Source organism: Periplaneta americana, chromosome 16 (genome assembly GCF_040183065.1).
Source record: "Periplaneta americana isolate PAMFEO1 chromosome 16, P.americana_PAMFEO1_priV1, whole genome shotgun sequence".
Classification (NCBI taxonomy): Eukaryota; Metazoa; Arthropoda; class Insecta; order Blattodea; family Blattidae; genus Periplaneta; species Periplaneta americana.
This window is the reverse complement of record NC_091132.1, coordinates 158,368,256-158,382,428: the sequence shown is the minus strand read 5'-3', so window position 1 is coordinate 158,382,428 and position 14,173 is coordinate 158,368,256. Positions and strand designations below refer to the sequence as shown.

At 35.8% G+C, this 14,173-nt stretch overlaps 1 protein-coding gene across 5 annotated transcripts in view; it reads left to right on the top strand.

Annotated features, from left to right (window-relative positions):
• Positions 1–3,756: 3,756 nt before the first annotated feature.
• LOC138691550 (gastrula zinc finger protein XlCGF17.1-like) overlaps positions 3,757–14,173 on the top strand; it is a 33,264-nt gene continuing 22,847 nt past the window's right edge. For 2 of the 5 annotated variants that reach the window (XM_069813602.1, XM_069813607.1), the window contains exons 1-3: positions 3,763–3,978; positions 11,816–11,916; positions 13,603–13,743. In XM_069813602.1, the coding sequence (XP_069669703.1) occupies positions 3,852–3,978; positions 11,816–11,916; positions 13,603–13,743 (369 nt within the window). In that variant the 5' untranslated portion in view covers positions 3,763–3,851. Of the gene's footprint in view, positions 3,983–8,341; positions 8,488–11,815; positions 11,917–13,602; positions 13,744–14,173 lie in introns of all 5 variants that reach the window. The other 3 variants (XM_069813606.1, XM_069813604.1, XM_069813605.1) reach the window with 3 other exon arrangements.

Genomic DNA, 14,173 nt, shown 5'->3' with positions numbered 1-14,173 from the left:
ACGTCTTGTACCACAGTCTACTATACAGGGTGTTTAAAAAATACGGGGCATAATTTCAGGTATGTATTTCCCACATGTAGACAATCAAAATAGTTCATTACAACATGTGTCCGGAAATGCTTAATTTCCGAGTTATGGCCTTCACAACATTGAAATTCACCGGAACGTTTTTCTTTCCGCAGGTCGTTGTCATTACAGAAGATGTTCAAAATGTCCACCTCTTGCTTGAATACAGACCTCACATCGTTGTCTCATTGACCTGCGAACACGATCCCAAACTCCAGGAGTATTGCGTATGTCCTCAGAACATGCCACAATTCGATTCCGAAGGGATTCCAAATCAGGCACCGGAGACGAATAAACCAATGATTTTAAATGGCCCCACAAGTAGAAATCGAGAGGGTTCAGATCAGGTGAGCGTGGAGGCCAAGCAATTCGGCCAACTCTACCTATCCATCGATCAGGAAACCTTCGATCCAAGTACCGGCGAGCCGTACGACTGAAGTATGCAGGAGCGCCATCATGCCCCTCCTGGTACAAACGACGAGCCAGCGCAGCATTGCCGTCCGCCTTACCGTACATGAAGTTTATCTCTGCCAGCTCTTGATTTGAATACATGTTGCACAGTCTAACGCCTACACAACACTGAATGTAACCTTCGCCTCGGAATGAACTGTCAGAGTGCCCTCTTAATGTCTCCTTTGACGGCAACAACCTGCGGAAAGAAAAACGTTCCGGTGAATTTCAATGTTGTGAAGGCCATAACTCGGAAATAAAGCATTTCCAGACACATGTTGTAATTAACTATTTTGATTGTCTACATGTGGGAAATACATACCTGAATTTGTGCCCCGTATTTTTTAAACACCCTGTATACAGTCGCGAAGCTTGAGGTGATTTTTTGCAAATCTCGTGATAAAGCGCTCCAAGCGGTTAGCAACTAGAAACAATAGTCTGTCCACGGTCGACTTTGGACTATGTCGTATTTCCATCGAGTACTAGCTCATTGCGTATTTCACATTGATGCTTGTGAAATGTTCGTTATTGGTTGTAATGAAAGTGTTAATGGCTAAAACACAATAATTGGAATAATAATATTTTACTAGAGAAGTAGAAAAATTAAGTTTGTTTTAATGAAATTTATTGATCACGTTTTATTTTCAATTCTGGTGGGATTGTTATTGCTTAGGCCTACTTTTTTTTGTCAAAGGATATGTTTTTAATTATAGCTGTTAATTTTGTTGTTATTTTTATTTGTTACTTTATTAGAGACGTAGAGAAAGTCTGTTACAATAAAATTTATTGATCACGTTTTATTTCCAATTCTGGTATGATTATTATTGCTTAACCTCATCCCACTTTGTTAACTACGTAAGCCTACACTACAAGTACCGGTACACGTAAGTTACTCCATTAATTCATATTGCCATTATTATTGTTGTAAAGGGAAATGCAAATTAATATTTATTGGTTTCATAGTTAATTATTGCTATAATCTTGAATGAGTGAAGCGATTATAGTAAATTTCATTCGTTTTGCACAAACAAAAATAATATTAACCTATTTCTTGCAGGTGTCTTCGAGTTTATGGTGGAATTTAATATACTTCGTTAAAATAATAAATTAACTTTATGCATTTAATATTTCAATAATGGAAGGAAGGTGTTAATTTTTCCAAAAGAACACGACAACGAAAGTGTGACATATTTTGTCGGCTGCTAGGAGAGAGATCTGCGATGATGAGGCGATAGTAGCGATCCTAGTGGTGGGCAACTGCCCATGTTTGCATTTTTAGTACATATTGAGCTTCGCGACTGTATATAGTAGACTGTGCTTGTACGTTGTCGTTCCAAGCTAGAATGTGGAGTACTCTTTTAGGGCGTTTATGTTGATCTAAAACTGGGTTGTAGTTACCTAGTGAAGAAATTAATGAGTTTTTGCTGCTGTACGACTTAGTGTACGTGCAGAAGGCTTGACTAGAGATATATTCTTGAATTGTACACATTTCTAGTTCTTTGTGAATTAATGCAACAGGAGTTACTCTAGGAAGTCCTGTAATGAATCTTAAAAGTTTGTTTTGGAAAATCTGTAATTTTTTAAGGACTGTAATAGGTGCATGTCCCCAAGCAGGACAAGCATATAATAATACCGACCTAATTAATGCTTTGTACAGAATCAATGCTGTATGTATGTTTAAATGTCTGCTTCTATTTAATACGGGGTAGAGCTCCACCATTCTAGCATTGGCAAGTCTGCGTTTTTGTAGTATATGTTCAAAAAAAGTGAGCCGTCTGTCTAGTGTTACTCCGAGATATTTAACTGAAGTTTTCCACTCGATTTGTGATCCATTTATAGCTAATTTCGTGTGATTTATACCCGGTCTATTGAATTTATTTTTTCTGCTAAATAAGATGGCTTGTGTTTTAGATATATTTAATTTGATTCTCCATCTGAGGAGCCATGGTTCAATGTCACGTAGGTGACCTTGTAGCCTGTTAATGGCGACAGTTGGCTTCCACGATGCCGTGAGAAATGCCGAATCATCAGCGTTTAGTGCTAAAATACTATTATTGAAATTTTGATTAAAAGGCAGGTCATTAATATAGATTTGGAAAAGTATCGGTGCCAGAACGCTGCCCTGAGGCACTCCAGCGTCAATACTTCGCGACGTGGAGTGCGCGTCGTTCAGCTTAACCTGGAACGATCTGCCCCGAATATAATTGTCCAACAGTTTTACTAGGCGGCAATTTAAATTATTGTTAATTAGTTTGTGTATCAAGCCCGCATGCCAAACTCTGTCAAAGGCTTGTGTGTAGTCTAAAAATATAGTCGCTACAGTTCGGTTTAAATTGAATGCGGTAGTAATGAATTCCGTCGTGCGAAGCAATTGCTGCGTGCACGAATGACCTGAACGGAATCCAAACTGTTCGTCTCGGATTAGATCATTGTTTCCGAGTTCGGATTTCAATCTTTTTTGTATGATCTTTTCCGCAATTTTCCCTAAAACATTTAGTAAGCTAATGGGGCGATAATTATGTGGATCAGATTTATTCTTTCCTGGCTTACGAATTTGAATAATGTGCGAGTGTTTCCAAATATTAGGAAAATAGCCTATCCGAAAGATAGCATTTATGATATTTGTAAGTAATTTAAACGATTTTTGTGATAGCTTTTTCACTACTTCAGCCTGTATGCCATCGGGGCCAGGAGCTTTTTTATTTGGCAAGTGTCTGACTTGCCATTTTACCTCTTGAACACTAGCAGGACGGATCTGTGGTGCGTCGTTGTTGTTGAGGTCCACGTTATGTAAGTACCTAGTTGTGGTTTGTGTTATTTGGTCATGTATTTGTCTGTCATACATGTCACCATGTGGATTGAAGGAGTTCTCGAGGACTTCCGCAAAAACCGTAGCTTTCTCTTCTGGACTATTATACGTTCTCCCATTGTGCTGGATGGGAGGGATATTACTATATGACTTAGTGAAGAACTTTGTGATTTTCCACACTTCGCTCATATTATCGGTATCTAATTTACTAACTTTTTGTGTCCAGGCTTGGATAATCTGATCTTTTATTTTTTGAGAAATTTCCCTTTTCAAACGATTTATCCGTGGTCGTAGGCGAGAGTCCCGCGTTCTTTGCCAGGCGCGCCGACCAATATTAATGTTAGAGAGTATTTGCTTATTATCCTGGCTACTCTAGCTTCATAGCCACCTCTTTCACGGTCCGTTTGATCCTCGTGTCTTGCCGTTTTCTATGGCAATAAAGTTTTGGTTGATAGCTCGGAAGGAGATCCCACCATATAGATAATTATACAGTATGGACACTTCGCGTAGGTACCTTTGATGTAGCATGACTGATTTCAGTGACTTTCAAACCAGTTTGAGCGTGAGATTCTGCTTTCTCCCAGGAGTTGGCACTGATATCACACCAGCTAGCAGTCGACTCAACGGAAATATAACACATACAATTAATACATGTAGGTACATAATGTAGGCCTATTCAAAATAAAATGTACCGATGAAATAATAAATCCGTCATTAATTGTAATGTGTGGACTTTAGAGTTCCTTATAAGACAGTTGTTGAAACGTTGACCACAACAACAGTTAAAATATATAATTATAGCACTGGAAATGGAAAGATAAAACTCCTATGAGAAGTAAAAGAATATACCTATATTATATTGTATACAAATATTAAACGAATTTGATACATAATTTTATAATGTACTATATTATTTTATGAATAATTTATTATATATAAACTATAAAAAATTATTATATCAAGTTTTGTCATTGAGAAATAATGAAAAGCTGTTAACTTGAATTTATTTGAAGCAAAGCGTTACTGGATTATGCAATAAGATAGGCGATGTTTGGATCCTGTTTCTCAACTCTATACCACAGTGTAGTATATACAGTCACGAAGCTCGATACGTAGTAAATATGCATCCATAGATAGTTGCTAACCACTAGGATCGCTAATATCGCCTCATTACAGACAATGCTAAATAGTATCGGCACAATCTATTGTTCCTAGCACCCTCACAACTCAAGCTTCGTAACTGTATATACTGGACTGTATCTATACCACAGTCTGTGTCTATACTCTATTATTATCTTAGTGTGTGCTCGATTACACTAACCTCTAACGCTTGAAATTGAAACTAAACGCCGGCGCACAGAGAAACAAAACACAGGAAAATTCGCTCAGTGTCAATTCTTTGTAATCTCTATTCGCTGGAGATCCTTTTGGTGGATGTAACATTGTTGAAAATTATAAATAGATTACATTATGTGTTTACATCACTATCGGTACCGTTATTTTACTGATCCTGGTATCTCGCAAAAAGTATTAACTTATAATGTCAAAACGAGATTTAAACTTAGTTACTACGTTTATTTTATTCTGATACGTGGTATGATAGCGGACACTGACTCATTCGCTATTCGGAATCTCAGTTCATTGCGTTATGTTTTTCAGATAGTCATAAAATGGTAATATTTAATTACCCTAATTAGTGTACAGTACCTGGCCACGTTAATAGAATCACCTGCAATTTGTCAAACATTTCATTTTATATAATAAACATACAATATATATATATATATAAAATACAGTTGTATGAATACTTTACAAATGATGATAATTAAGATTGGTAAAATTGAGACATATTTCGGAGGGTGCCCCTCCATCTTCACTGACATTACCACGGCTGCAAAAGGAAAATAAACATATATAAGGTTCAGGGACAGTTATGTTTAAAAAATAAAGTACAAAAAATATATGATGTCTGAATATTAATATTTAATTCTTATAAGACTAGAAAAGGTTAAGAGCCACCGGCGTGGCTCAGTCGGTTAAGGCGCATGCCTGCCGGTCTGAAGTTGCGTTCGGGCGCGGGTTCGATCCCCGCTTGGGCTGATTACCTGGTTGGGTTTTTTCCGAGGTTTTCCCTAACTGTAATGTGAATACAAGGTAATCTCTGGCGAATCCTCGGCCTCATCTCGCCAAATATCATCTCGCTATCACCAATCTCATCGACGCTAAATAACCTAGTAGTTGATACAGCGTCGTTAAATAACCAACTAAAATAATAAAAAAAAAAAAGGTTAAGAGCTTAATGGCCAGTGTGTGTTCTATTCAAAACTAAAAAAGAATAAAATATATCAAAGGTTAAAATAGATAATACTGGTATTTATAAAAGAAATTAACATCATAAGAAGTAAGTACTATCTAACAGTAAAAAACATGCATCATGTATTAAAAAGTACGAAGAGTAAATGAAAAAGAAGAATGGACAGAATTATAATCTGGACGCAAGACTCACCGCTGGTTCAGGTGTTCAATCGCGATGTATCGTGGCTTAAAGCAGACTGATTACGATGAAAGAAGGGACAGAGATTGCGTTGGCTGATACTACGTTAATCTTTTCCTGTTCAAATCGGAAGTAATATAAAGGTCAAAAAGAATGTTTTTTTCATGAATTGCTTTATCATTTAAATTTTGAGAGTTAACAAAATTGTCTTTATATATTTCAATAGATTCTAAAATGTTTAATAGTTTATCTTTCCTGTTAGTGTGTAAGATTTCCATGTCTGTGTTAATATCTGTAAAAAATGTTGATTATTAAATATATGTTCACTAAAGGCAGAATGCGAAATTTCGCATTATATATATATATATATATATATATATATATATATATATATATATATATTGTATGTTTATTATCTAACCCATGAACACTGTTTAATTGACCTTACATGTGTGACTTCATTTTATTTCAACATTTACTGAAATTGCGTATTTAAAAATTCAGCTATATTATCGCTACTTCATTTAATTTGGGAATATATTTTAAACAATATTCATATTTTCTGATTACATAATTGCAAAATGCTCTATAATAACTTCATGTGAAGTACATAATAATTATGAGCACTCTTTCTACTTTAAAATAACCTCAAATTTGCATGGTATAGTCTCAATACTGGCTTGTATAACTTACTGGATTCTATTATTGTGTTTCTAAACCTGAAGTAGGCGTTCAACTAGTTGTACTTTGGTTGTAATAACCTGTATAGCCATTTCCTCTTTTCACCAGCCCTTACAAATTTTCGATTTTGTTAAAATTCAGAGAATTTCCAAGTCAAGGCAAGCCACAGATGTTTTTCTGACAGAAAGGCTTTCACTCTTTTATCAGTGTGACAAGTTGACCTATCAGGCATAAATACGTATATCATTCCATTTTGAAAGCAGTCTCTTAATTGTGGAATTAGTCGTTGTCCAACACATTGCCACACTGGTCCTCTTTTATTGTTTACTGAACAATTTACATTCGACCTGCACCTTTTCTGATATCATTGACTACACCATGACCGATGTTGAATGCTTCACCATGCATTCAGACCTACAAACTTTGAAATTGAACAGTTTTTACAGTTAGATGGGAACTATACATATATGTATTACAATATGGAAAATGTTTATTATTTTCCAATCTTTCATAGTGCTGCTTTACCCATCTTCATCATTGCATCCATCATAAAAAAAGATTAGTATGCATGCACCACTTGTAGCCTTACTCGTACAATCTCTTGTGCTGCCTCAGAAATAACCAGTTCTTCACATTCCATCTTAGCTGTCAACTAACAAATGCTCTTTTCTGTTTTTTTTTTCCTTCATATATTGAGAATTCTTCTGTCATATATCTTAGAGATGTTTTTCTATTTAAACGGCATTTTTCTACATGATGAGATAAATCTTCTGCTGTTTCCAGTTTCTTCTAATGCGGTTGACAAGAGTCTTGAGAAATCGTAACTTTTCTCGCAGTTTCTCTTTGTGAGAAATTCTGTGTTCTGGATTGAAGCTGCAACCCGAGATTTCTCCCTAGTCGTGAGATGCTGATTTTGCCCATAACGAACACTGACAAAGTCACTCCATAAAGTACAGTGAGCAATATGTAATAAACTAAAAGCACTAGGATACCGGTACTTCATTACTGCAAAGCAATCCAATATCTCACTAAGATTGAATTTGTGAAAGATAATGTAATCTAATATAAACACTCTAACACCCTTAACAGTTAAGTAATTCCCTAGAAATGAAAGAGTTGCTTTTCATGATGTGAACATATGCAGCTGGCATAATCAATGATTAGAAATAATGTATTTAAGGAAAAAGTCGTGTCTTGCACGGTGTGCGACTTAATAACTTCAATTGTTTTAAAATTCAGGAATGGTTCTATTAATATGGCCAGGAACTGTACACTGCTGCAAATTTTTCATCGACATCAAAGTAAAATGTCACGAGAACTGAACAGTGGGAGAATTATAAAGCATGTATTTTGAAAACAATTTTCCCACAATACAAATGGGTAATTAAGCATAATACGGGATTCAGTCATATGCCAGTTTTGTACTCACGTTATACGTGTTTGCTCTGTGAGTTTTCCGACGTGCTTTTGCTTCACCTTTGTGTTTTCATGTTTATGAATTGGTTTTATAAGGACTGTTTAAATGATAACCTTCATCAGTGGCTAAGTAATGTAAAATATGACAAATATAATTTCATTATTTTACAGCATAGTTTTATTTATTAAATGCATAAATAAATTTGATTTATAAAATTAAATTTTACTTACCACAGATTCATTTTGCTCCACTACATTAACTCCACATATTTATAACTTGTTCCCCCCTATGTATTTCATTTATTTCAATGCTGTTTTTTTATTATGAGCCACTGGAGGTTAAGGGTTTACAAATACAAAATTGCATTCCGAATTAGATAGAGACTTAGCTAATACAAAGGAATTTCTACTAACTTTTGTTCCAGGAAGTGACGTATAACCTGGCGTCAACTTGTTGTTTAGCCAACTGTTCGAAAACAGTTCTGAATCTCCCACGTGAGACCAACAAGGCAACTAGGCCAGGAGAAAATACGGTATCATTTCATAGAACACGGGCACCTGGTTGGATGTAGTAAGTATTAGCAATTTTTTTAACTTTAGAGTTAAATGTTAGTGATTTTTAGTGACATTTATGTTAGTTGTAGGTCTTTATAGTAGGTGTCGCCGTGATATTCTTTTTATTGATTGGTTATAGTTGTCATTTGTTCTAGAATTTTTGTTAATTTCTAATGGGTAATGACATTGTCACTTGTTCTTGGTTGTTTGATGTGAATGGTGTTATATTGTGTTTGATGGCTGAAGCTATTGAAAGTTTGTTTTTTATGATATTTGTTGAAAGATCTGTATACATAGAACATTGTGTCGATTTTGGTTTAGTTCTTTCGCTGTTGAATAAGAATTGTGTCGATTGTTGAGGAAAAACCTGTTTCTATGGTTCCAAGGAATTATTTACTGAATTTCCCATATAAGTTTAGGTGTAATAAGTGTTCGAAGAGAATTTCATTTTGTGTAATTACATGGTTTAGTTATGCGAAGTTCACTGTACGAAAAAGTGTTGGTTCAGTCCTTTGTTGCTTGCATGATTTATGTTCAGATTTCCTTGAGTCCTATAAAGTGCGGACGAAAACTACTAGAAAAGTACTGCCACCTATGAAGTTCGAATGCCACCAAACACAAAAAAAAAAAAAATCAAAGATGAAAAATGAAACATATTTTCATTATTTGAAACGCTTGTTCTTCTTAAAAAATATGAATTAATGTTTGATTTTCCATCTTTGGTTCTGTGATGTTTGTTGGCATTTGAACTCCATAGGTGGCAGAACTTTTTTGGTAGTTTCCGTCAGCCATGTTGGATTTTGCCCGTCTTCTAGGAAATTACCGAAAATACTGTAGGGAGGCCAGTTTCTTTCCTCCTCCATTGCATGTACGTATCTTCTTTAAGCTACGTATTACACTAATGAGACTTCAAACGCATAAAACAATTGTTCGTCCTCTGACACATCACTGGCGTCATCTCTTGATATGTATTTATAAACAACAAATAATATTAAGTGAAATATATTTGGAAGACTTTTAAAATTGCTTCATAGTGTAGTGGTAAAGCGTCTGGGAATAAATTCATAGGTTCTTGGATGGAATCCTGGCGGCTGCACATAAGGAAAATTAAAATGAAATATTTGTAACACATAAAGGAAGTGAGAAAAAAATTTGATTGAATGAGTGGAAGGATGATTGCAGGGAGACCCGATACAAAATTATATTGTAATTTTTTACGAAAGAGTAAAGTAAACCCCAGATTTTCACGCATTTCCTATTGTGAGTACAAAATCGGCAAATATAAGTCAACAGGATATTATGGTTAAATACATACAAATGGATAAATATCAGCATGCCTAATGACAGAAAGTAGGCCTACAGTGTGATTCTTACTGTTATTTTTGTTAGTTAACATTATCCTACTTTGATTATAATATGATGAAATGCACATGTTTATGTAAGAGTTCGTTTTCGCTACTGGCCCCTTGAAAAGTTCTATTTATAGCAGTTACAGTTACCTGTATGGTTAAACTAGCGCTGAGGTAGTTGCCTTCGTACTCCACGTATATACGTTGCATATAACACCAATATATGACGCGTTATTTTTGGTTAGTTTAAACTTTTGTTATGACTTGCATATACGATCTCGACAGAAAATTCGTTATACATTCAACGATTTTCACTTCCGAAATCACCGAAACTACCTCAGCACAAATGTCATCCAGAATTTAGCCTAATTACCTAATCCTTACTACTGACATTGAAATCATTGCTTACACAAAAGGTATACCTGTAACGTATATTAAGTATCGTCGTTTATTTCATAAAAAAGTCAGACATTGTTCGAATGTCGATATGATATTAAGTGATATTTGTTTCGTAGTGGAACTATATCGGAAATGTAAGAGTTGTACAGGGTGCGGTAGAGGAATCGGACGATTTTCAAATGGAAATAACTCAGTAATTATGTCTATCAGAACAAATCTATTACTGCCAAAATAATTGGCTAAGTATGCCATTTTTTTTGACATACATTTAGATTGTCTTGAAAATTATGTCCTTCAAATGGTGTCTGTCTCTATATACTCTTCAAGTCTCTCCCTTAAGTTGCGTGTTGCTCTTGCCAACATTTCGCCATCAATGTTGGCGATTTTCTGGGCAATGGTAATCTTCAGGCCATCAGTTGTTTAGGGCCTGTTTATTTACACTTTGGACCCCACAGAAAGTAGTAGCAGACGGTAAGGTCATGCGAGCGGGTAGGCCAAGGAATGTCACCACGCTGAGAAATGATGTGCCCTGGAAACATGCGGTGTAGAACTGTCGCTGAATTTTCTGCCGTATGTGCCGTGGCACCATCTTGCTGAAATCATACAATTTGTTTTATCAATCCCACTTAGACGCCTACGCAGTTCTGGTTGAAGAAATATCCTCACTATTTCGACATACCATTCGCTGTCACAGTGTTCCCGTTCTCCTAAAAAAATAAGGGCCTATGACGCAGCATCTAGACACAGCACACCAAACTGTAACATTTGCACAGTGAAGCCGACACTCTTGTAGTTCGTTAGGATTTTCGGGAGCCCAGCATCTAAAGTTCTGCTTATTAACATAACCATTTAAATGGAAATGTGCCTCGTCACTCATGAACATCACAACTTCGTCAGCCAAAATTTGTATCGTTCTCTCGGCGAACGTCCTGGTTGGACATAGTCGCCCTCATTCAATTGCTAAACAATCATAAGTTTATATGGAAGAAACTTAAGATCTGAATGGAATATTCGGCGCACAGAACGGTCTGAAAGTCGCAGTGCTATAGCCTGTCGTCTAGTTGATCAATGTGGACTCCTCGTAACAGCCACTCTTACTCGCTCAGTGTTATCTGGCGTTCGTACACTTCGAACGTGTCCTTCTGGTTTCTTCTTGCAAGCTGATACTGATAATCGAAAGTTTTGTACCCATCTCAATATTGTATTGCGAGCAGGAACGGCTCCGTGGTGACCAACATTAAATTGGAGACGAAAGGCATGCTGGGTTTTCACAACTGAATCACCATTCTTGAAAAATGTCTCGATAACGAAAGCACGATGCTCCGAGCTCCATAGTTCCATGATTTCACAAAATGGCATAAAAAATGCTAACAAACGACGGTCGATCGATATCCATAACCCTTCATGTTGCTCAGTAAACAGCATTCTTAAACAGTCCGATTCGTTTGCCGCACCTTGTATTATTAATTTTAATAAAACAGCTATTGTATGATAATGTGTACAAGGAAGTGCGATTCGAATTTTATCGTTGTAACTTGTGTTTCTCAGCAGTTCGGTTTCTGTAATCATTATCATTTACATAACCTCTTCTTTTAGTTGTGATGGATTTGATCAAGATGGAGCCTGAGGATGATCCCTTGAGCTTACTACAACATGATAACACACACAGAATTGAAGAGAATAAGGCTTCATCAAAGGTAAACAGAAATCTTTCTATGCATTTTCTTTGTGTGTTTGTCGAACAGTGGAGAAAAGCATACACTTCATTCTTTACATTCACTAGAATAGATTAAAGTCCCATGCTGTTACTGTATGGTATATGGCGTCATGAATTGGCCTGCCATTATGAAGTGTGTTGGTTCTATTCCTCTCATCGAAGAAATTTTCACACGAAGTTCAGCTAGTCTGTGTGACCGCTATTCACCCTGCATCATGATCAAATAATTCCGAGACACAGTTATTAATTCAATCCTTCCCAAAAGTGTATTGAACAGTTCAACTGTAGTTTTGTTTCGTTCCTCTTTATCAAACTTAGATGAACCTTAGATGTCATGTGAGAGAGATTTTGCTCTGTAAACCGTAACATTTTGTTTTGAGTTATAATTTCTAAGACATAATTATATTCAGGCCAGGTGCCTTCTAATGTCCTACCACTTATTGACAAGTAAAACTGTGACTTTAATGATATACGTATGTGAAAAAGCTTAAAACTACATTGATTTGAGATCTGCTTCTGTTGCTGACGTGCACATTATTTTCTACATTAGACAATGACTGCAGCGAATATGGATTATATAGAATGGACACTAAGCGAATTTTCCTGTCTTGTTTCTCTGTGCGCCGGCATTTAGGTCCACGTTTAAGTGCTAGAGGTTAGTGTAATCGATCACATGCTAAGATAATAATTGAGTATAGGGTTGAGACACAGGATCCAAACATCGCCTACCATATTGCATAATCCAGTAACGCTTTGCTTCAAATAAATTCAAGTTAACAGTTCTTCCTTATTTCTCAGTGACAAACTAGTTGTAATAATATTTTTTTATGTTTTATATATAGTAAATTATATTATAAAATGATGTATCAAATATTCGTTTATTAATTGTATACAGTATAATATAGGTATATGGTTCTGCTTCTCATAGGAGTTTTGTTTTTCCAATTTCATTGCTATCAAATCATTACATATTTTAATAGATGTTGGGGTCAATGTCTCAACTCTCATTATAAAGGAACTCTAGAGTCTAGACATTACAGTTCATGACGGATTTATTATTTCATCGGTCCAATTTATTTTATTTGAGTACATAATGTACCTAGATGTATTAATAGTATGTTTGAATTAAATAATATTATAGTCACAATCGTGCCATGGTATGAAAGAAAAATTTCACAACCTCGAGCGGGAATCGAACCTGCGACTTCCTGTTCTCCGGTCAGGCGCTCTACCACTGAGCTATCGAGTTCGAAGTCGCAGGTTCGATTCCCGCTCGAGGTTGTGAAATTTTTCTTTCATACCATGGCATGATTGTGACTATAATAGTATTTAATTCATTAATATGGCACATCAACGGACGTATATACGTCATCCAAACATCGTAAGATGAAGATTATAATAGTATGTGTTATATTTCCACTGTGTTGACTGCTAGCTAGTGTGATGTCAATGCCAACTCCAGGGAAAACGCAGAATCTCACGCTCAAACTGGTTTGAAGGTAATTGAAATCAGTCCTGCTACATTAAAGGTACCGACGCGAAGTGTCCATACTGTATAATTATCTTTATACTGATGACTGCTATGCAGAACCAGATTGGCGGTTGTTAGGCATCAAATCATCTTTAAAATAGATAATAAAATTATTCATGCCTGTTTATTCTATAGGAAGAAAATTTATCTCATCTGGAAGAGACTGGCATGAAGACAGAATGCCTGGACCAGAGTTACGATATAAAATCAGAGATAAAGGTTGAAGACACCACACCAGTGCCTATTAGCTTTCCTATGGTGAAAACTGAAGTTGATGTAAGTAGTTCACTGTCAGCATATAGCTATATCAGCAGCGCATTTTTAAGTGTGTCAGACCTATAAACAATCTCTAATTGTACTAACTGTTTTTCCATTTTCCATTACTTTCGCAATTTCGACAGATTTCATTTCAGATTTGAATTAAAATAGTAATTCGCAATTATATTTCTGGTAGGGAACTGAGAATTATTTCGAATACACGGAGTAAATTGTGCCTAGGAACAGATTTCATCTTAAGTTTTCAAACTTTGGTATTGTGTTGTTACTTATCTAGCATTTACACTAGAACCTCCATTATCCAACGGTTAATCGAAAAAGTCGGATAATCGATACCATAAAATATTTTCGTAAATTAAGTGCATAATACTTGCACTTTTTAAATTTCCTTCCTGGTCTTGTGTTTAACATGCTAGGTAGTGAATCAGTA